Genomic DNA, 22,730 nt, shown 5'->3' with positions numbered 1-22,730 from the left:
TGTAAAATAGCCCTTTACATGGGGGTCTCTCACCCCATCCACCACCAATATGTACTGTAGCTCCTACATGTCCTAGCTCCAATATGTACTGTAGCTCCTGGCTGTTGTATCCTTGACTTCCCTATGAGCAGGGCTTCCTGGAGAACATCCACCCAGCACTACAGTCTCTGGAGTCCCTGCAGCAGAGGGCCATGGAGGAGTGGTCCAAGACAGCCTCCTTCTTCGGAGAGGACAGCCAAGCCACCAACACAGAGTCGTTCTTTGGGATATTCACTGAGTTCCTCGCCAAGTTTGAGGTGAACCGCCTAGAGTTTGAAAGAGACCTCTGAAATAGACAAGTATGTAGTGCTATCAAGAAGTGCTATCAAGACGGTAGTAGTAATGGTACTGCATGTTTTTGTCTTGTCTGACAATGTTTTATTGTTGTTTTTCAGAGAGCTCTTAGTGAGAACCAGGCCAATGAGAACCCTCCTAGGAGTCCCAGGAGCCCAAGAATGGCCTCACCCCTGGCCTGGTGATCAGAGAGACAGGAAGAAGGGTTGGCAGGCAGGCAGACAGGCAGGCAGGCAGGCACACACACACTCTCTATCTCTCTCTCACACACACACGGACAGGAGTGCATGCGAAAATCCACATAAATGCACAAACACACATACACACAAACACACATACACACAAACACACATACACACAAACACACATACACACAAACACACATACACACAAACACACAAACACACATACACACATACACACAAACGCACTCATAGTATTTCAATTTTTGTAATTCAAGAAATGTATATTGTGGGAATTAGGTTGTCTGCAGAGTTGAGCATACAGGGCTTTAATACGTGACATTGTAGTTTGAATGTCCAGCTAGTTTAACACCTCAAACTTTGTATATTTCATGGCTATAGAGTGTTCCTCTGGAACAGACAAATTAAGCTATACTGGATCAATGGTTTTGCTTTTTATATATTTGTAAATAAAAGTGTTATACCATTTATAGAAATGCAAAGATTCATGAAATGGAATAGGAAAGAGACTGACATCAGTAACTATTTGAACCCAGCTGTCTGATATACTGTATATGAATGTATGATACAATTATAGGCTAGAAAGATTAAGTCTACAGAACATGATCAGCAATGGTAAACAGAATACTGGATCGTTTTGAGAGACATACAGATCTAAACTATTGTTGCTAAAACATGTATTTGATACTTCAGCAGTTAAAAGAGATGACTGAATGCCTGTGTCAATGTGTCTGATTTGAGAATGAAATGTGTATTATATATTGTACCACTAAAATATAACTGTAATGATATATGTAATACAGGATATACATATTTAAGTAGTCAAATATGAAATGCTTTACAATAATTAACATTTTTTAAATGATTTACCTGTTCCATATTTTTGTAAGCCACCCACCACACTGAATGTATTTACAAGTTATTCATTTTGAATGAAGTGTGTCTTGTACGATATCCAGTGGATACTCATTACTACTAAAGAAAAGGAATGTGATGAAAATGAAAACACATTTGTGCTGTTAACTATCTGTTAACTATCTGTTCCTCTCTGTCTCTGATTGTGTTGATACTGACCTGCTGTAAACGGGCAGTGTTCTATTATGAACAGTAGGAGGATTTGTTACGTTTTCATGATCATTTCTGCATACTGCACCTTCACTTTAACCTCTACAATTCAATGAGGGGACACACTACTTTCTTGAAGCACATTACTTAAAGGGATAGTTCACACAAATTAGAAAAATGACATTTTGGTTTCCTTACCCTGTAAGCAGTCTATGGCCAAGGTACGACAGCAATCCAAGCTTTGGTTACGTTTTCCTGGCACTGTTTCCACATTCTAATGTTTTAGCATATGTGGCTCAAATCCCATTCAAGTCATGCGACCGATATTAGCATTTTTCATGCATCATGTCCAAATATCCAAGTATCTTAAATTGATTGTGAAGCTCAACAAAGTCACTTATACAGTAGATGATATGAACATGATGCGTGTAAATTATAACATCAGTCCTGTGACTTGAATGGGATTTGTGCCACAAATGCTAAAATGTTAGTAGTGTCAGGGAAACTAAACTAAAGCATGGATTGCTGTCATACTTTGCCCATAGACTGCTTGTAGGGTAAGGAAACCAATATGTCATTTTGTAATATGGCTGAACTATCCCTTAAACAGTAACTCTGTAGACTTTAATGTCATAGGATGTTAATACTTAACTTCATCAAACCTTGTTTTAACATATCTTTGTCATCTGATACGGACTACTTCTGGACTGATTGTGTAACTGACACATGGATGTTTTCAACCCAAACATGGAGGACATTTTACACATTCAATTAAAGCTACACTCCAGCTTTTCAGACAGTCGTTACATGAGAGAAATAGGACATTCTTTAGAATACAACTACTGTGGATCATTTTAAATGAATAAGATAAGGCAGATGTAAGAAGACGTGCTTATAATGTTATTCAGAACATGTCGATAAGTTATTGCCATCATTTGTTTTCTAACGGTATGATCTTCATTTCTGACTTTGTCGTCTGGATAGCTATACATATTCAGCAATGCGTTCTGGAAGTTGTTGCTCTCGGATAAGTCTATGTTTTGTATTGTAACAGCCAACGCTGACAAATAAAACGCCTGGTATAAGAACATTACCCTGAATTACTGTCTTTTTCCTAAATACAGTGATGGGTTCTGATTTTTTGACTTATGAAATATACTTATTCATGTCACTGAGGGAGAGAGGGTAATGTAAAACGTTTACATTATGTCAGGATATGTCACTGAGGGAGAGAGGGTAATGTATAATGTTTACATTATGTCAGGATATGTCACTGAGGGAGAGAGGGTAATGTAAAACATTTACATTATGTCAGGATATGTCACTGAGGGAGAGAGGGTAATGTATAACGTTTACATTATGTCAGGATATGTCACCGAGGGAGAGAGGGTAATGTATAATGTTTACATTATGTCAGGATATGTCACTGAGGGAGGGTAATGTAAAACGTTTACATTATGTCAGGATATGTCACTGAGGGAGAGAGGGTAATGTATAACGTTTACATTATGTCAGGATATGTCACTGAGGGAGAGAGGGTAATGTATAATGTGTACATTATGTCACTGAGGGAGAGAGGGTAATGTAAAACGTTGACATTATGTCAGGATATGTCACCGAGGGAGGGAGGGTAATGTAAAACGTTTACATTATGTCAGGATATGTCACTGAGGGAGAGAGGGTAATGTATCATGTTTACATTATGTCCGGATATGTTATTGTTAGCCATCAGGGATCCAATGGGAGGAGAAGAGACACCGTCTGGTACCAGTCACCATGACAGCTGTGAGTTGGGGAGGAGTGAGCACTTTGGGGCAGAGGTCAGGTCAGATGAAGTGAGGAAGAACAGATATCACTAAGGTTCTGTCTAGCAACAGAGATGCACTGGCTGTTTGGATGTGTAGGAGGAGACTCAGCATAGGAGAAAGGGTTAAATATCAGTGCTTGTGTGAATATGTTTTTGTCTGTGCAGCTGTTCGGTCCTTTGGGAAGAATGAACCTGGTTTAAGCTTTCATTGTGTCCATCAAGTTCTTATTCTGATAATTAGAACCCAACAACAGTTTTTAACAACCTGAGATATGTAAGTGATTTAGTAGTGGAAATGTCTGTGTGATCAATCAGTGAGATTGTTGTCTCTTTTGCATTGATAAGAGTGCTATGAAAAATTGCTAAGAGTGCTATGAGGAATTGTGAGCAAAAGGTTAGTACTGTAGAGTCTGAAGATCTGTGGTCAGTGTAGTGACAGATCTAACTCAACTTATACTGTCTCTCTCACACACACACACACACACACACACACACACACACACACACACACACACACACACACACACACACACACACACACACACACACACACACACACACACACACACACACACACACACACACACACACACACACACACACACACACTCTTACTTCACTGGTAATAAAACGTTAACATTTTAACCAGCTAGTGTTGTCTTATATAAGTAGACAGTGGAGTTTGATCCCCTGGTCAGAAAGGAGACCAACATACACCATGAGAACTGCTATAGGACCGGCCAACTGGAATTAAACCCTGAGTCTGACTACAAGCTGACAGGTAAGTACTGTAGGGTTCAGTACACTTAAATGCAAGGTGACTATTGTCCTTGAGTTAATGTTTGGTGTGAGGATATTATATGAATGGTGTGAGGGAATTAAAACATGGACTGTAGTTAGTTGGTCTTTGGATAACACTTTACATCGTGGAGCTTCTCAGCATACACTGACTATACAAAATATGAACAAAATCTAAATACAAAAATCTCATTTTATTTTTCACATACACATGGTTAGCAGATGTTAATGCGAGTGTAGCAAAATGCTTGTGCTTCTAGTTCCGATAATAATATCTAACAAGCAATCTAACTGTTCCCCAACAACTACCTAATACACACAAATCTAAAAGGGGTGAAGGAGAATATGACCATATAAATATATGGATGAGCGATGGCTAAGCGGCATAGGCAAGGTGCAATAGATGGTATAAAATACAGTATATACATACGAGTAATGTAGGATATGTAAACATGATTAAAGTGGCATTATTTAAAGGGGCATTGTTTTAAGTGACTAGTGATCCATTTGTTAATGTGGCCAGGGATCGGGTCTCCATGTAGGCAGCAGCCTCTCTGAGTCAGTGTTTGCTGTTTAGCAGTCTGATGGCCTTGAGCTAGAAGCTGCTCTTCAGTCTCTCGGTCCCAGCTTTGATGCACCTGTACTGACCTGCTCTTTCCATGACATAGACTGACCAGGTGAATCCAGGTGAAAGATATGATCCCTTATTGATGTCACTTGTTAAATCCACTTCAATCAGTGTAGATGAAAGGGAGGAGACAACTTAAATAAGGCTTGTTAAACCTTGAGACATGGATTGTGTATGCGTGCCATTCAGAGAAGGAATGGGCAAGACAAAACATTGAAGTGCCTTTGAACGAGGTATAGTAGCACCGGCTTGTGTCAACAGTTTCCCGTGTGTATCAAGAATGGTCCACCACCCAAAGGACATCCAGACAACTTGAAACAACTGTGGGAAGCATTGGAGTCAACATGGGCCAGCATCCCTGTGGAACGCTTTCAACACCTTGTAGAGTCCATGCCCCGACAAATTGAGACTAAGAATGAGGATAATGTATAAAATCCAGTCAGGGTCCAGTGAGTATAGTGTAAAACCTGGATAATGTATAAAGTCCGGTCAGGGTCCTGTGAGTATAGCGTAAAACCTGGATAATGTATAAAGTCCGGTCAGGGTCCTGTGAGTATAGCGTAAAACCTGAATATGTATGTGTAGAGTATGACTTACTCTAAAATGTTTTTTCTCCCCAATGTACACACAATACCCCATAATGACAAAGCAAAAAAAGGTTTTACTTTTTTTTTGCAACATAAAATAAACTGAACCATTCCATATTCATAAGTATTCAGATCCTTTACTCAGTATTTTGTTGAAGCACTTTTGGCAGCGATTACAGCAACGAGTCTTCTCAGGTATGAAGCTACAATCTTCGTACACCTGTATTTGGGGAGTTCCTCCCAATCCTCTCACGCTTTATCAGATTGGATGGGGAGTGTCCCTGCACAGCTATTTTCAGGTCTCTCCAAAGATGTTTGAACTGATTCAAGTCCAAGCTCTGGCTGGGCCACTCAAGGACATTCAGAGACTTGTCCTGTAGACAGTCCTGTGTTGTCTTGGCTGTGTGCTTAGGGTTGTCCTGTTGGAAGGTGAACCTTTACCCCAGGCTGAGGTCCTGAGAGCTCTGGAGCAGGTTTTCATCAAGGATCTCTCTATACTTTGCTCCGTTCATCTTTCCCTCGATCCTGACTAGTCTCCCAGTCCCTGCCACTGAAAAACATCACCACAGCATGATGTTGCCATCCCCATGCTTCACCGTAGGGATGGTGCCAGATTTCCTCCAGATGTGACGCTTGGCATTCAGGCCAAAGAGTTCAATCTTGGTTTCATCAGACCAGAGAATCTTGTTTCTCATGGTCTGAGAGTCCTTCAGGTGCCTTTTGGCAAACTCTACTGAGGAGTGGCTTCCGTCTGGCCACTCTACCATAAAGGCCTGATTGGTGGAGTGCTGCAGAGATGGTTGTCCTTTTTGGTGAATCAAGGTGAAAGCTATGATTCTTGGTCAACTGACCAAGGCCCTTCTCCCCCGATTGCTCAGTTTGACCGGGCGGTCAGCTCTAGGAAGAGTCTTGGTGGTTCCAAACTTCTTTCATTTAAGAATGATGGAGGCCACTGTGTTCTTGGGGACCTTCAATGCTGCAGAAATGTTTTGTTACCCTTCCCCAGATCTGTGCCTCGACACAATCCTGCCTCAGAGCTCTAAGGACAATTCCTTCCACCTAATGGCTTGGTTTTTGCTCTGACATGCACTGTCAACTGTGGGACCTTTTATAGACAGGTGTGTGTCTTTCCAAATCATGTCCAATCAATTGAATTGACCACAGGTGTACTCCAATCAAGTTGTAGAAACATCTCAAAGATGATCGATGGATACAGGGTGCACCTGAGCTCAATTTCGAGTCTCATAGCAAAGGGTCTGTATACTTATGTAAATAAGGTAATTCTGTGAATCTAGTGAATGGAGTGTTTGGAGGCTCTATTGTGATTAGAATCAACAATGACTACATTTCCCTCACCAGCAGAATACGCAATCACTCCCTGAGAATTCCAGTGACCTTTGACCCAAGTATGGCTACCACTCAGGGGACCACCGTGCCCCCCTCCCAATCCCCAGGTTTAGGTGTACCCACCCTGGTCACCATAGACATTGTGGTGCTCGTTGTCTACTTCCTCCTTGTACTGGCTGTGGGCCTCTGGGTAAGTAGGAGCAAATTTGGGAAAAGGCACCCTAATGGCATCCAAAATGTAACCCTATTCCTATGTAGCTGGCCAAAAGTAGTGCACTATATAGGGATTAGGATTCCCTTTCTAAATGATTTGATTTATTCCAGACACATCAGTAGCTCTGGTGAGATTGACTGAAACATGTCATGTGCTCTATTGGGATTTGTTTGGTTGTTGCTCTACAGTATATTCTTGCATCTCAATCTCAAAGTAGAGTTGTTCAACTTCAGTACACTTCTTCAGCACTCTCCTTTACTCCTTCAGCACACTAATTCAGCACACTCCTTCAGTACACTAATTCAGCACACTCCTTCAGTACACTAATTCAGCACACTCCTTCAGTACACTAATTCAGCACACTCCTTCAGTACACTAATTCAGCACACTCCTTCAGTACACTAATTCAGTACACTACTTCAGCACACTAATTCAGCACACTCCTTCAGTACACTAATTCAGCACACTCCTTCAGTACACTAATTCAGCACACTCCTTCAGTACACTAATTCAGTACACTACTTCAGCACACTAATTCAGTACACTAATTCAGTACACTACTTCAGCACACTCCTTTACTCCTTCAGTACACTAATTCAGCACACTCCTTCAGTACACTAATTCAGTACACTACTTCAGTACACTAATTCAGCACACTCCTTCAGTACACTAATTCAGCACACTCCTTCAGTACACTAATTCAGCACACTCCTTCAGTACACTAATTCAGCACACTCCTTCAGCACACTAATTCAGTACACTACTTCAGCACACTAATTCAGTACACTAATTCAGTACACTACTTCAGTACACTAATTCAGCACACTCCTTCAGTACACTAATTCAGCACACTCCTTCAGTACACTAATTCAGCACACTCCTTCAGTACACTAATTCAGCACACTCCTTCAGTACACTAATTCAGCACACTCCTTCAGCACACTAATTCAGTACACTACTTCAGCACACTAATTCAGTACACTAATTCAGTACACTAATTCAGCACACTCCTTCAGTACACTAATTCAGCACACTCCTTCAGTACACTAATTCAGCACACTCCTTCAGCACACTAATTCAGCACACTCCTTCAGTACACTAATTCAGCACACTCCTTCAGTACACTAATTCAGCACACTCCTTCAGTACACTAATTCAGCACACTCCTTCAGCACACTAATTCAGTACACTACTTCAGCACACTAATTCAGTACACTAATTCAGTACACTACTTCAGCACACTCCTTTACTCCTTCAGTACACTAATTCAGCACACTCCTTCAGTACACTAATTCAGCACACTCCTTCAGTACACTACTTCAGCACACTCCTTTACTCATTCAGTACACTAATTCAGCACACTCCTTCAGTACACTAATTCAGCACACTAATTCAGCACACTCCTTTACTCCTTCAGCACACTAATTCAGTACACTACTTCAGTACACTAATTCAGTACACTACTTCAGCACACTCCTTTACCCCTTCAGCACAGTAATTCAGCACACACCTTCAGTACACTAATTCAGCACACTCCTTCAGTACACTAATTCAGTACACTACTTTAGCACACTCCTTTACTCCTTCAGCACACTAATTCAGCACACACCTTCAGCACACTAATTCAGCACAATCCTTCAGTACACTAATTCAGTACACTCCTTCAGTACACTAATTCAGCACTCTCCTTCAGCACACATTAAAGTCTGAATAGAGAATGTGTGTAACAGTCAGTCCTTCCCTTCCAGTCCATGTGGAAAACCAAGCGGAGCACGGTGGATGGATACTTCCTGGCAGGAAAAAGCATGTCCTGGTGGCCGGTGAGTGAAAAGAAACAGAGATGTTGCTATGGAAACGACACACAAATGACATCCACTCAGGATGTTGAATGGATTCCAGATGTTTGATGCCAAGAGGAACCAGTGTTGATTTATTCCTCTTGTTCTGAATAGTCCAGGACCAAACCAGATGGAGAAACAAAGCAGTTCTTGTAATGTTATTGGGGTGGAACTGAGATTTTATATGGGGAGATATGAATACTTTACAATGGGGTTGGCTTAAAGTCAGACATTGTTGTATTGTCACTCACACATTCTCTCTCTCTTTATCTCTCTGACACTCTCTCTGCAGGTGGGCACCTCTCTGTTTGCCAGTAATGTGGGTAGCGGCCACTTCATGGGCCTGGCAGGCTCAGGAGCTGCAGCGGGCATCAGTGCTGTGGCATATGAGTGGAACGTAAGACGTATACATTTGGACATTATAATTCATTATAAACTGGATGTGGATCTCTATTACAGATGCAGGATCTTAATTTGCTCACCCTGTTGCAGGAGAACGTTCCTGCAATGCAGGCAATTTAGGTTTAAAAAGGCTTCTGAAGTTTGGAATTTCCACTTAGAAATTTCAGACTGGATTTTTCCATCACGACAAATGTATCAACCTCTACATAAATGTTTATTAATTACACAATACACACAATAATTCACATTTCCTGTTGCTACAGGAATAATTAAGACCCTACATCTGCACATGATTTTTGATAGGGCATATGGTTTAATGCAAACTTAAAAATATTACTTTTTTCATACTAAGCTTTGCATAAATCACAAGTATCGATGTCTCTGGTTGGCAGGGGATGCTGATGGTGCTGCTCTTGGGTTGGCTTTTCCTGCCCATCTATATCGCTTCCGGGGTGAGAGGTCAACACACACCTTTCTATCAGTCCACTGTCTGTACTACTGAAATATCACAAACCCACAAGTAGGCCTACTGAAATTATATGCAACATCGAGCCAAGTATTTCAGCGCTCAAATACCTCATTACAGGCGAGAAGATTTTATTGAATATTCCTCTCTGTTTACTGAGACACAACACTTTCCTCTCTGTGTACTGAGACACAACACTTTCCTCTCTGTGTACTGAGACACAACACTTCCCTCTCTGTGTACTGAGACACAACACTTCCCTTTCTGTGTACTGAGACACAACACTTCCCTCTCTGTGTACTGAGACACAACACTTCCCTCTCTGTGTACTGAGACACAACACTTCCCTCTCTGTGTACTGAGACACAACACTTCCCTCTCTGTGTACTGAGATACTTTAGATCACAGTGGTGATAACTTGTTCAATCATTCATGTTATGTCTGTTTCCCTGTATCCCTAACATGCAGGTGACAACCATGCCTGAATACTTGCAGAAGCGATTCAGGGGGAAGCGAATACAATTATTCATAGCTATTTTGTATTTATTCATTTACATCTTCACAAAGATATCGGTAAGTAAAGTCAAAACACTTCTATGTATCTCATCAGCTATTTACTTTCTCAATACAACATTGTTTTGGACGTGAATCTATTGAATGAATTGAGACCGCTTGCTCCGCTGCTGTGTGTGCGTCATGCGTGCATGCGTGCGTGTGTGTGTGTGTGTGTGCAGGTGGATATGTATGCTGGGGCAGTGTTTATTCAACAGGCCCTGCAATGGAACATCTATGTAGCTGTGGTGGTGCTTCTGCTCATCACTGCTCTCTACACTGTAACAGGTACCCTGCTATTCTCTCTCTCTGTCTCTCTCTCTCACTGTCTCTCACTCTGTCTCTCTCTCTCTCTCTCTCTCTCTTTCTCTCTCAATTCAATTCAATTCAAGGGGCTTTATTGGCATGGGAAACATGTGTTAACATTGCCAAAGCAAGTGAGGTAGATAATATACAAAAGTGAAATAAACAATACAAATTAACAGTAAACATTACACATACAGAAGTTTCAAAACGATAAAGACATTACAAATGTCATATTATATACATATATATACAGTGTTGTAACAATGTACAAATAGTTAAAGTCTCTCTCTCTGTCTCTCTCACTCACTCTTTCTCTCTCTCTCTGTCTCTCTCTCTCTCTCTCACTCTGTGTCTCTCTTTCTGTCTCTCTCTCTCTCACTCTCTCACTCATTTTCTCTCTCTATGTCCCTTTCTCTCTTTCACTCTCTTCCAAAACAATCATATTTTTCCTAAAGTCTACCAGTTCAAACATACAGCCTGGTTCAGTGTTGTGCTGTGTTGTTTCAGGTGGTCTGGCTGCTGTCATGTACACAGACGCTGCCCAGACTGGCATCATGTTGATAGGAGCACTCACCCTCATGGGCTTCAGTAAGTCTCTGCTTTGGTGCTGTGTTGATCAGTGGGTACTGTATACACTGAGTTTACAAAACATTAGGAACACCTCCCTAATATTGAGTTGCCTTAGAACAGCCTCAATTCGTTGGGGTATGGACTCTACAAGGTGTTGAAAGCTTTCCACAGGGATGCTGGCCCATGTTGACTCCAATGCTGCACACAGTTGTGTCAAGTTGTCTGGATGTCCTTTGGGTGGTGGACCATTCTTGATACACACGGGAAACTGTTGAGCGTGAAAAACCCAGCAGCGTTGCAGTTCTTGACACAAAGCAGTGTGCCTGACACCTACTACCATCTACACTGATTGAGGTGGATTTAAGTGCCATCAATAATGGATCATAGCTGTCACGTGGTTAGACTATGTCATGGAAAGAGCAGGTGTCCCTAATGTTTTTTATACTCAGTGTATGATTCAAAGATAAATACTTTGTCTTTAATCAGAAAAACTTTCCAACTAGATTTTAGATTTCCTCAGTTATAGATTTTCATGTTTTTCACTCTCTGTATAGTTTACACTCTGTATAGTACAGTACAGGGCAGTACAGTACAGGGCAGTACAGTACAGGGCAGTACAGTACAGGGCAGTACAGGGCATTACAGTACAGTACAGGGCAGTACAGTACAGTACAGGGCAGTACAGGGCTGTACAGTACAGTACAGGGCAGTACAGTACAGTACAGGGCAGTACAGGGCAGTACAGGGCAGTACAGGGCATTACAGTACAGGGCAGGGCAGGGCAGTACAGGGCAGTGCAGGGCAGGGCAGTACAGGGCAGTACAGTACAGGGCAGTACAGGGCAGTACCGGGCATTACAGTACAGTACAGGGCAGTACAGGGCATTACAGTACAGTACAGGGCAGTACAGTACAGTACAGGGTAGTACAGGGCATTACAGTACAGTACAGTACAGGGCAGTACAGGGCATTACAGTACAGGGCAGTACAGGGCATTACAGTACAGTACAGGGCAGTACAGTACAGTACAGGGCAGTACAGGGCATTACAGTACAGTACAGGGCATTACAGTACAGTACAGGGCAGTACAGTACAGTACAGGGCAGTACAGGGCAGTACAGTACAGTACAGGGCAGTACAGGGCAGTATTCATTGATTTAAATTATTTTTAAATCTATATTTATATTATATATATATTTATATTTCTACAGTACATTACAGGGCAGTACAAGGGAGTACAGTACAGGGCAGTACAGTACAGTACAGAGCAGTACAGGGGAGTACAGTACAGGGCAGTACAGTACAGCGGAGTACAGTACAGGGCAGTACAGTACAGGGCAGTGCAGTACAGTACAGTACAGTACAGTTAAGTACAGTACAGTACAGGGCAGTACAGTACAGGGCAGTATAGGGCAGTACAGTACAGTACAGGGGAGTACAGTACAGTACAGGGCAGTACAGTACAGTACAGGGCAGTGCAGTACAGTTTGCCTAACTGTCTAACTCTGCCCTACTCCTGTGGAGGTTTCGCTGAGGTGGGGGGCTGGAACGCCCTCCTAGAGGGGTATGCTACGGCCATCCCCTCTGTCCGTGTCCCTAACACCACATGTGGCATCCCCCGGGACGACGCCTTCCACCTGTTCCGTGACCCTGTGACCTCTGACCTGCCCTGGCCGGGCATCCTCCTGGGCATGTCCATACCCTCCATGTGGTACTGGTGCTCAGATCAGGTAACAGTGACACTGCTTAGGGACAGTCACTAGATGGCCAAGAGGAGAAGATCTGAGGTATCAGAATTGATACACCTTAAAGGGGAATGGAAACACTAGGCTTTAGAACACCATCTAACTTGAACTGTAAATCACCGTATTGGCAGTGTTGCATCACTGACAGGAGAGTTTTGATTCACCTTAATAATAAAACAGATGGATTGGTTAAGTGCTCTATACACTTGGGAGGCACATTCAGTTGCTCTGTCAACAGTTCCAGTCACTGATTCTGTGTTGTGTTGTATCCAGGTGATAGTGCAGCGCTCCCTGTCTGCTAAGAACCTGCTCCATGCTAAAGGAGGCTCCCTGCTGGCTGCCTACCTCAAGATCCTGCCCTTCTTCATGATGGTCCTGCCCGGCATGATCAGCAGAATACTCTACCCAGGTACAATGTCCTAAGTGCAAGGCTTTGGCAGTAACTCTAGAGAGGATACTGTACCTAGGTAAAACCTGCTGATACCACTATCAAACAAAGGAGAGACAGTATATTTACAGCAGCGTTGTTGTTGCGTCTAGACGAGGTGGCGTGTGGTGACCCTGAGGTGTGTACTGAGGTGTGTGGGAACCCAGTGGGCTGTTCAGACATCGCCTACGCCAAACTGGTCATGAAGCTACTGCCCTCAGGTGAGGAACCTTTCTTCTCTCTGTAACATGTTGTATATCTCCATCTGTCTTTGTCACTTCCTGTACACACAAACACCTTGTGGTATCCCAGGAGGTCTACCCCGGGGGATGGTAATAGAGGGGAGGTGGTGAGACGACGTTGGCTCCCTCTGCTGGTGATAAGGGAGCTGGGCACCCCGACACAGACAGCTCTAAGTGGAGGTAATTAGAGGAAAGTGCCAACCAGCCGTGGAGGCCAAATAAAAGGAGCCCGGGGGCACACTGCGGGGGAGAAGGGGGAGAGACCGACACCAAGCCACAGTAGAGAAGAAGGACCGAGCGAAACCTAAGTGATTTTCTTTGTTCTATTTATTTTCTGTCTTAGTAAAGTTGTTTTTGTGGACTAAAGTCTCCCCGTCTCTGTGTCACTCTCTGCACGCTCAACCCAACACCCCGCGGTTTACCTGCTGTGTGTTTCTTCCACTCTCTAGACCTGCTTCTGTGTTTTTTGTATTTTATCCCCCTTTTCATCTTATCCAATTACGATCTTGTCTCATCGCTGCAGCTCCCCTTGGGGCTCCGGAGAGGCGAAGGTCGAGTCATGTGTCCTCCTAAACATGACCCGCCAAACCACGCTTCTTAACACCTGCCAGCTTAACCCAGAAGCCAGCCGCACCAATGTGTCGGAGGAGATACTGTTCAACTGAAGACCGAGGTCAGCCTGCAGGCGCCCGGCCCGCCACAAGGAGTCGCTAGAGCGCGATGAACTAAGTAAAGCCCCCCACCCAAACCCTCCCCTAACGACGCTGGACAATCGTGCACCGCCCTATGGGACTCCCGGTCACGGCCGGTTGTGACACAGCCTGATTAAAAGTTACATTGAGATCTGATTGTATTCAGATCTTATAAGTGTAAACAAACAATATACGGACGCATGTTAGAGGCAGGTATAAACAGGGCTTCTGTCTCTTTCAAATATACACATATACACTTCATGCGATGCGTACTGCAGAGAACAATGGAAGAGAACAATTATCAGTGAATTATCAGTGAATTATTGTAATATTTGTTTGTGTCAATTAATCCCATAAGGGATGTGTTGCCATCTGATGATTTGACAGGAAAATAAAATGTTGTTGAAATGTCATATACACATGTACATTCTCCCTCTTTCACTCTCTCGCTCTCTCCCATTTTCTCTCTCTGTGTACTCTTCATACTCCTGTCTCGCTCTGTACTCTCCATACTTCTGTCTTTCTCTCTGTACTCTCCATACTCCTGTCTCTCTCTCTCTCTCTCTCTCTCTCTGTGTACTCTCCATACTCCTGTCTCTCTCTGTACTCTCCATACTCCTCTCTCTCTCTGTGTACTCTCCATACTTCTCTCTCTCTGTACTCTCCATACTCCTCTCTCTCTCTCTCTCTCTCTCTGTGTACTCTCCATACTCCTCTCTCTCTCTCTCTCCCTCTGTGTACTCGCCATACTCCTGTCTCTCTGTACTCTCCATACTTCTGTCTCTCTCTCTCTCTCTCTGTGTGTACTCTCCATACTCCTGTCTCTCTCTCTGTACTCTCCATACTTCTGTATCTCTGTACTCTCCATACTCCTCTCTCTCTCTCCCTGTGTACTCTCCATACTCCTGTCTCTCTCTCTCTGTGTACTCCCCATACTCCTGTCTCTCTCTGTGTACTCTCCATACTCCTGTCTCTCTCTCTCTCTGTGTACTCTCCATACTCCTGTCTCTCTTTCTGTGTACTCTCCATACTCCTGTCTCTCTCTCCCTCTGTGTAATCTCTATACTCCTGTCTCCCTCTCTCTCTCTGTACTCTCCATACTCGCTCTCTCTCTCTCTCCCTCGGTGTACTCCATACTCCTGTCTCTCTCCCTCTGTGTACTCTCCATACTCCTGTCTCTCTCTCCCTCTCTCTCTCTGTGTACTCTCCATACTCCTGTCTCTCTCTGTGTGTACTCTCCATACTCCTGTATATCTCTCTCCCTCAGTGTACTCTCCATACTCCTGTCTCTCTCCCTCTGTGTACTCTCCATACTCCTGTCTCTCTCTCTCCCTCAGTGTACTCTCCATACTCCTGTCTCTCTCCCTCTGTGTACTCTCCATACTCCTCTCTCTCTCTCTCTCCCTCAGTGTACTCTCCATACTCCTGTCTCTCTCCCTCTGTGTACTCTCCATACTCCTGTCTCTCTCTCTCCCTCAGTGTACTCTCCATACTCCTGTCTCTCTCCCTCTGTGTACTCTCCATACTCCTGTCTCTCTCTCCCTCTCTCTCTGTGTACTCTCCATACTCCTGTCTCTCTCTGTGTGTACTCTCCATACTCCTGTCTCTCTCTCTCTCTGTACTCTCCATACTCCTGTCTCTCTCTGTGTGCACTCTCCATACTCCTGTCTCTCTCTCTCTTGCTCTCCAGGTCTGCGTGGTCTGATGATGGCGGTGATGATTGCTGCTCTCATGTCCTCCCTCACCTCCATCTTCAACAGCTCCAGCACCATCTTCACCATGGACCTGTGGAGGCATGTCCGGCCCCGAGCAACCGAGTGGGAACTCATGCTCGTGGGAAGGTATACATACACATGCACTCATACTCATGCATACACATACTCATGCATACACATACTCATGCATACACATACTCATGCTCGTGGGAAGGTACACATACACTATCCTCCTCAGGATGTTTGTGCTGGTTCTGGTGGTGGTGTCAGTGCTCTGGATCCCTGTGGTCCAGGCCAGTCAGGGAGGACAGCTGTTTATCTACATCCAGTCCATCAGTACCTATCTCCAGCCCCCTGTTTCCATCGTCTTCCTGACTGGATGCTTCTGGAAGAGGACCAATGAGAAGGTGTGCTTGTGTGTGTGTTGGGGGGGAGAATACAGAGTACAGTATGTGAGGTAGTGAAGGTGTCTGTAGTGAAGGTGTCTGTAGTGAAATTATCTATAGTGAAGGTTTGTAGTGAAGGTGTCTGGTGAAAATGTGTGTAGTGAAGGTATTTGTAGTGAAAGTATGTGCAGTGAAAGTATGTGCAGTGATGGTATGTGTAATGAAGGTACAGTGCCTTGCGAAAGTATTCGGCCCCCTTGAACTTTGCGACCTTTTGCCACATTTCAGGCTTCAAACATAAAGATATAAAACTGTATTTTTTTGTGAAGAATCAACAACAAGTGGGACACAATCATGAAGTGGAACGACATTTATTGGATATTTCAAACTTTTTTAACAAATCAAAAACTGAAAAATTGGGCGTGCAAAATTATTCAGCCCCCTTAAGTTAATACTTTGTAGCGCCACCTTTTGCTGCGATTACAGCTGTAAGTCGCTTGGGGTATGTCTCTATCAGTTTTGCATTCCTCCTTGCAAAACAGCTCGAGCTCAGTGAGGTTGGATGGAGAGCATTTGTGAACAGCAGTTTTCAGTTCTTTCCACAGATTCTCGATTGGATTCAGGTCTGGACTTTGACTTGGCCATTCTAACACCTGGATATGTTTATTTTTGAACCATTCCATTGTAGATTTTGCTTTATGTTTTGGATCATTGTCTTGTTGGAAGACAAATCTCCGTCCCAGTCTCAGGTCTTTTGCAGACTCCATCAGGTTTTCTTCCAGAATAGTCCTGTATTTGGCTCCATCCATCTTCCCATCAATTTTAACCATCTTCCCTGTCCCTGCTGAAGAAAAGCAGGCCCAAACCATGATGCTGCCACCACCATGTTTGACAGTGGGGATAATGTGTTCAGGGTGATGAGCTGTGTTGCTTTTACGCCAAACATAACGTTTTGCATTGTTGCCAAAAAGTTCAATTATGGTTTCATCTGACCAGAGCACCTTCTTCCACATGTTTGGTGTGTCTCCCAGGTGGCTTGTGGCAAACTTTAAACAACACTTTTTATGGATATCTTTAAGAAATGGCTTTCTTCTTGCCACTCTTCCATAAAGGCCAGATTTGTGCAATATACGACTGATTGTTGTCCTATGGACAGAGTCTCCCACCTCAGCTGTAGATCTCTGCAGTTCATCCAGAGTGATCATGGGCCTCTTGGCTGCATCTCTGATCAGTCTTCTCCTTGTATGAGCTGAAAGTTTAGAGGGACGGCCAGGTCTTGGTAGATTTGCAGTGGTCTGATACTCCTTCCATTTCAATATTATCGCTTGCACAGTGCTCCTTGGGATGTTTAAAGCTTGGGAAATCTTTTTGTATCCAAATCAGGCTTTAAACTTCTTCACAACAGTATCTCGGACCTGCCTGGTGTGTTCCTTGTTCTTCATGATGCTCTCTGCGCTTTTAACGGACCTCTGAGACTATCACAGTGCAGGTGCATTTATACGGGGACTTGATTACACACAGGTGGATTGTATTTATCATCATTAGTCATTTAGGTCAACATTGGATCATTCAGAGATCCTCACTGAACTTCTGGAGAGAGTTTGCTGCACTGAAAGTAAAGGGGCTGAATAATTTTGCACGCCCAATTTTTCAGTTTTTGATTTGTTAAAAAAGTTTTAAATATCCAATAAATGTCGTTCCACTTCATGATTGTGTCCCACTTGTTGTTGATTCTTCACAAAAAAATAGTTTTATATCTTTATGTTTGAAGCCTGAAATGTGGCTAAAGGTCGCAAAGTTCAAGGGGGCCGAATACTTTTGCAAGGCACTGTATGTGTATTGAAAGTGTGTGTAGTGAAAGTGTGTGTAGTGAAAATGTGTGTAGTGAAATTATTTGTAGTGGAGGTTTGTATAGTGAAAGTATGTGTAGTGAAGCTGTCTGTAGTGAAGTTTTGTGTAGTGAAATAGTGTGTAGTGAAGGTGTCTGTAGTGAAGTTTTGTGTAGTGAAATAGTGTGCAGTGAAGGTGTCTGTAGGGAAGGTATGTAGGTGTGTGTAGTGAAATGGTGTGTAGTGAAGGTGTCTGTAGGGAAGGTGTCTGTGGGGATTTGTAGTGAAGGTGTGTGTAGTGAACATGTCTGTAGTGAAAGTACAGTACTAGTCAAAGGTTTGGACACAAACTACTCATTCAAGGGGTTTTCTTTCTTTATTTCAATATTGTAGAATGATAGTGAAGACATCAAAACTATGACATAACACATACGGAATCATGTCGTAACCAAAAAAGTGTTAAACAAATCCAAATCTATTTTATATTTGAGATTCCCACATATGCTAAGCACTTGTTGGCTGCTTGGGTCCAAATCTTCCCAAATAATCTCAATTGGGTTGAGGTCGGGTGATTGTGGAGGCCAGGTCATATGATGCCGCACTCCATCACTCTCCTTCTTGGTCAAATAGCCTTTACAAAGCCGGGAGGTGTGTTGGGTCATTGTCCTGTTGAAAAACAAATTATGGTAGCCATGCTGGTTAAGTGTGCCTTGAATTCTAAATAAATCACTGATAGTGTCACCAGCAAAGCACCCCCACACCATCACACCTCCTCCTCCATGCTTCACAATGGGAACCACACATGCGGAGAGCATCCGTTCACTAATCTGCCTCTCACAAAGACACTGCGGTTGGAACCAAAAATCTAAAATTTGGACTCAAACCAAAGGACACATTTCCATGGTCGAATGTAAATTGCTCATGTTTCTTTGCCCAAGCAAGTCTCTTCTTCTTATTGGTGTCCGTTAGTAGTGGTTTCTTTGCAGCAATTCGACCATGAAGGCCTGATTCACACAGTCTCCTCTGAACAGTTGATGTTGAGATCTGTCTGTTATTTGAACTCTGTGAAGCTGGTAACTAATGAACTTATCCTCTGCAGCAGAAGTAACTCTGGGTCTTCCATTCCTGTGGTGGTCCTCATGAGAGACAGTTAACTCTAATGAACGTATCCTCTGTAGCAGAAGTAACTCTGGGTCTTCCTTTCCTGTGGTGGTCCTCATGAGAGACAGTTTCATCTTAGAGCTGGATGGTTTTTGCGACTGCACAGTTCCGTATTGACTGACCTTCATGTCTTAATGTAATGACGGACTGTCCTTTCTCTTTGCTTATTTGAGCTGTTCTTGCCATAATATGGACTTGGTCTTTTACCAAATAGGGTTATCTTCTGTATACCCCCTACCTTGTCACAACACAACTGATTGGCTCAAATGCATTAAGGAAAGAAATTCCACAAATTAACTTAACAAGGCACACCTGTAGTGAAGGTGTGTGAAGTGAAAGTGTCTGTAGTGAAGGTGTGTGTAGTGAAGGTGTGTGAAGTGAAGGTGTCTGTAGTGAAGGTGTGTGTAGTGAAGGTAAGTGTTTGCATCTGAAAATAGGCTGTACTTGGTTTTTCACCTACAGGGATGAAATGCTACTCAATTTGCAATCAGATTGCAGTAAAAGTCAGATGTATTGAAAGATGATGTAGAGATGAAATGTCCCTCCTTTGTGTTCTGCAGGGGGCTTTCTGGGGCCTGTTCCTGGGCCTACTGGTGGGCGGTGTGAGGATGGCCCTAGACTTTATCTATCCCTCACCACTGTGTTACCAGGAGGACAGCAGGCCTGATGTGGTGAAACATGTCCACTACCTCTACTTCTCCACCGTGCTGTCTCTGCTCACCCTGGTGGTGGTGGTGGGGGTCAGCCTGGCCACGGAGAAACCCAGCCCAGAGCAAGTGAGGGGAGGCTGGGGAGTGCTACTAAACCAGAGCTCAAATACAGTATCTTGATAGTGATTGTGATGGCAATTGTATATTTGAACAAATCAACCTATTGATTTCAACGACACTGTGATAAATTAAGAATTTGCATCTACAGTACTGTCTAAATCAAATATCAACTTGAGATAGACAGTGTAATAAATGTGAGCACGATATGGCCTATCACTAACCGTTGCTGTGTCTGTGTTGTTGTTGCTACGGAACAGATCAGCCGCCTCACCTGGTTCACCAGATTTGATAAGGTGGAGAAGAGCAGTGGAGCTTTAGAGACAGTAGAGACTGTGACTAGTGCTACAGAGACCGAGGAGAGTGCAGAGCAGGAGATAGAAGACAGAGAGCAGGAGAAGGCTAACGGAGAGACACACCTTCAGAGGAAAGGTGGGTAGTGTTGTCCCTTTTTAGGTAGCAGTAGGTTAAAACTGGTAAGTTGCTTCAACAATACTAAGGACCATGTTTCATACAATACTCACAATCCCAGTGCTTGAAGTGGACTGAAATAGGTGCCAGCACTCATTTTGGGTGCCAGTACTGTTTATATTTAGGTGCAGGAATATTTTTAAAACAGCAATATTCTATAAGATGCCGGTACTCATAACTGAGGCGCCAGTACAGGTGTGTTCCAGTCCAAGTCAAACACTGCTCATACGCATATACCCACACTTCTCTCTCCCCAGTCTCCTCAGAAGCCAGTGTGAGGAGCCAGTCCAGGCTGAAGGCCGCCCTCTACTGGCTGTGTGGGATGGAGCGGCAAAAGGAGGGTGACAGCGCCCCACAACCCCCTCTTCTTCTCGACCCCGCTAGCTCTCTGGAAGAGGACCCATGCCTTAGCCACGTGGTCGACGCCAACCTCATCATCTGCCTCTCCATCGCCGTCTTTATCATTGGCTACTGGGCCTAGTGAGGAATTCTCAACAGCCAATGATATTGGCAGGGACAGGTGGTGCTTGGCCATTGCTGCAGCATCATCGGAGAGCTGCTGAAGTGTCACAGCAAAGGCTGTTATTTATTATTGTATAATAGCAATGTATAGTTTTTTTAACCCCTCCACCCCCCCCCCTCTTCAGAGGACAAATATCTTAATTTTGTTTTTACAGAATTTTTTGCTACATACACATACATTTGACATGCATATTACTTTTATATAAAGCAGTCACAAAACAATAATACATTACCACACACTCTTTAATCCCACCCCTCAGCCACTCTCAGCCCAACCCTCAGCCCAACCCTCAGCCACTCTCAGCCACTCTCAGCCCAACCCTCAGCCGCTCTCAGCCCAACCCTCAGTCACTCTCAGCCCAACCCTCAGCCGCTCTCAGCCCATCCCACCCCTCAGCCACTCTCAGCCCATCCCACCCATCAGCCAGTCTCAGCCCATCCCACCCCTCAGCCACTCTCAGCCCATCCCATCCCACCCCTCAGCCACTCTCAGCCCATCCCACCCCTCAGCCCATCCCAACACTCAGCTACTCTCAGCCCAACCCTCAGTCACTCTCAGCCCAACCCTCAGCCACTCTCAGCCCATCCCACCCCTCAGCTACTCTCAGCCCATCCCAACCCTCAGCTACTCTCAGCCCATCCCAACCCTCAGCCACTCTCAGCCCATCCCACCCCTCAGCCACTCTCAGCCCATCCCAACCCTCAGCCACTCTCAGCCCATCCCACCCCTCAGCCACTCTCAGCCCATCCCACCCCTCAGCCCATCCCACCCCTCAGCCACTCTCAGCCCATCCCATCCCACCCCTCAGCCACTCTCAGCCCATCCCACCCCTCAGCCCATCCCAACCCTCAGCTACTCTCAGCCCATCCCAACCCTCAGCCACTCTCAGCCCATCCCACCCCTCAGCCACTCTCAGCCCATCCCATCCCACCCCTCAGCCCATCCCACCCCTTAACCACTCTCAGCCCATCCCAACCCTCAGCCACTCTCAGCCCTTCCCACCCCTCAGCCACTCTGTTCATCCCAACTCTCAGCCCTTCCCACCCCTCAGCAATTCTCAGCCCATCCCAACTTTCAGCCCATCCCACCGCTCAGCCACTCTCAGCCCATCCCACCCCTCAGCCACTCTCAGCCCATCCCAACCCTCAGCTACTCTCAGCCCTCAGCCACTCTCAGCCCACCCCAACCCTCAGCTACTCTCAGCCCATCCCAACCCTCAGCTTCTCTCAGCCCATCCCAACCCTCAGCCACTCTCAGCCCATCCCAACCCTCAGCCACTCTCAGCCCATCCCACCCCTCAGCCACTCTCAGCCCATCCCACCCCTCAGCCACTCTCAGCCCATCCCACCCCTCAGCCAGTCTCAGCCCATCCCACCCCTCAGCCACTCTCAGCCCATCCCATCCCACCCCTCAGCCACTCTCAGCCCATCCCACCCCTCAGCCCATCCCAACCCTCAGCTACTCTCAGCCCATCCCAACCCTCAGCCACTCTCAGCCCATCCCACCCCTCAGCCACTCTCAGCCCATCCCATCTCAGCCCATCCCACCCCTTAACCACTCTCAGCTCATCCCAACCCTCAGCCCTTCCCACCCCTCAGCCACTCTGTTCATCCCAACTCTCAGCCCTTCCCACCCCTCAGCCACTCTCAGCCCATCC

General features: G+C 44.7%; 2 protein-coding genes across 8 annotated transcripts in view; both read left to right on the top strand.

The window, feature by feature from the left end:
* Nucleotides 1–2,694, top strand: part of grid2ipa (Grid2 interacting protein a) — a 61,328-nt gene extending 58,634 nt beyond the window's left edge. For both annotated transcript variants that reach the window (XM_090194463.1, XM_090194464.1), the window contains 2 exons: nucleotides 132–296; nucleotides 435–2,694. In XM_090194463.1, coding sequence (XP_090050589.1) covers nucleotides 132–296; nucleotides 435–518 — 249 coding nt within the window. In that variant the 3' untranslated portion in view covers nucleotides 519–2,694. The remainder of the gene's footprint in view (nucleotides 1–131; nucleotides 297–434) is intronic.
* A 1,267-nt stretch (nucleotides 2,695–3,961) lies between these two features.
* Nucleotides 3,962–21,951, top strand: LOC110512531 (sodium/myo-inositol cotransporter 2-like). 6 transcript variants are annotated; one of them, XM_090197147.1, is made up of 16 exons: nucleotides 3,962–4,189; nucleotides 6,781–6,958; nucleotides 8,731–8,802; nucleotides 9,113–9,217; nucleotides 9,615–9,674; nucleotides 10,157–10,261; nucleotides 10,423–10,528; nucleotides 11,054–11,134; nucleotides 12,640–12,845; nucleotides 13,134–13,269; nucleotides 13,401–13,508; nucleotides 15,912–16,062; nucleotides 16,175–16,343; nucleotides 19,873–20,088; nucleotides 20,340–20,511; nucleotides 20,808–21,951. In XM_090197147.1, exons 2-16 carry the CDS (start codon nucleotides 6,830–6,832, stop codon nucleotides 21,029–21,031), a joined length of 2,040 nt encoding a protein of 679 aa, XP_090053273.1. In that variant the 5' UTR covers nucleotides 3,962–4,189; nucleotides 6,781–6,829; the 3' UTR covers nucleotides 21,032–21,951. The 6 variants fall into 6 exon arrangements, with proteins under 6 accessions (XP_090053273.1, XP_090053272.1, XP_090053270.1 ...); XM_090197146.1 differs by having other exon boundaries at nucleotides 3,998–4,189; nucleotides 6,784–6,958; XM_090197144.1 differs by having other exon boundaries at nucleotides 4,081–4,189; nucleotides 6,784–6,958; nucleotides 15,489–16,062; nucleotides 20,808–21,907.
* The last annotated feature ends 779 nt before the right edge of the window (nucleotides 21,952–22,730 follow it).

This window comes from Oncorhynchus mykiss, chromosome 13 (assembly GCF_057628025.1).
Source record: "Oncorhynchus mykiss isolate SJ-2025 chromosome 13, ASM5762802v1, whole genome shotgun sequence".
Classification (NCBI taxonomy): domain Eukaryota; kingdom Metazoa; phylum Chordata; class Actinopteri; order Salmoniformes; family Salmonidae; genus Oncorhynchus; species Oncorhynchus mykiss.
This window is presented reverse-complemented; position numbering and strand designations above follow the sequence as displayed.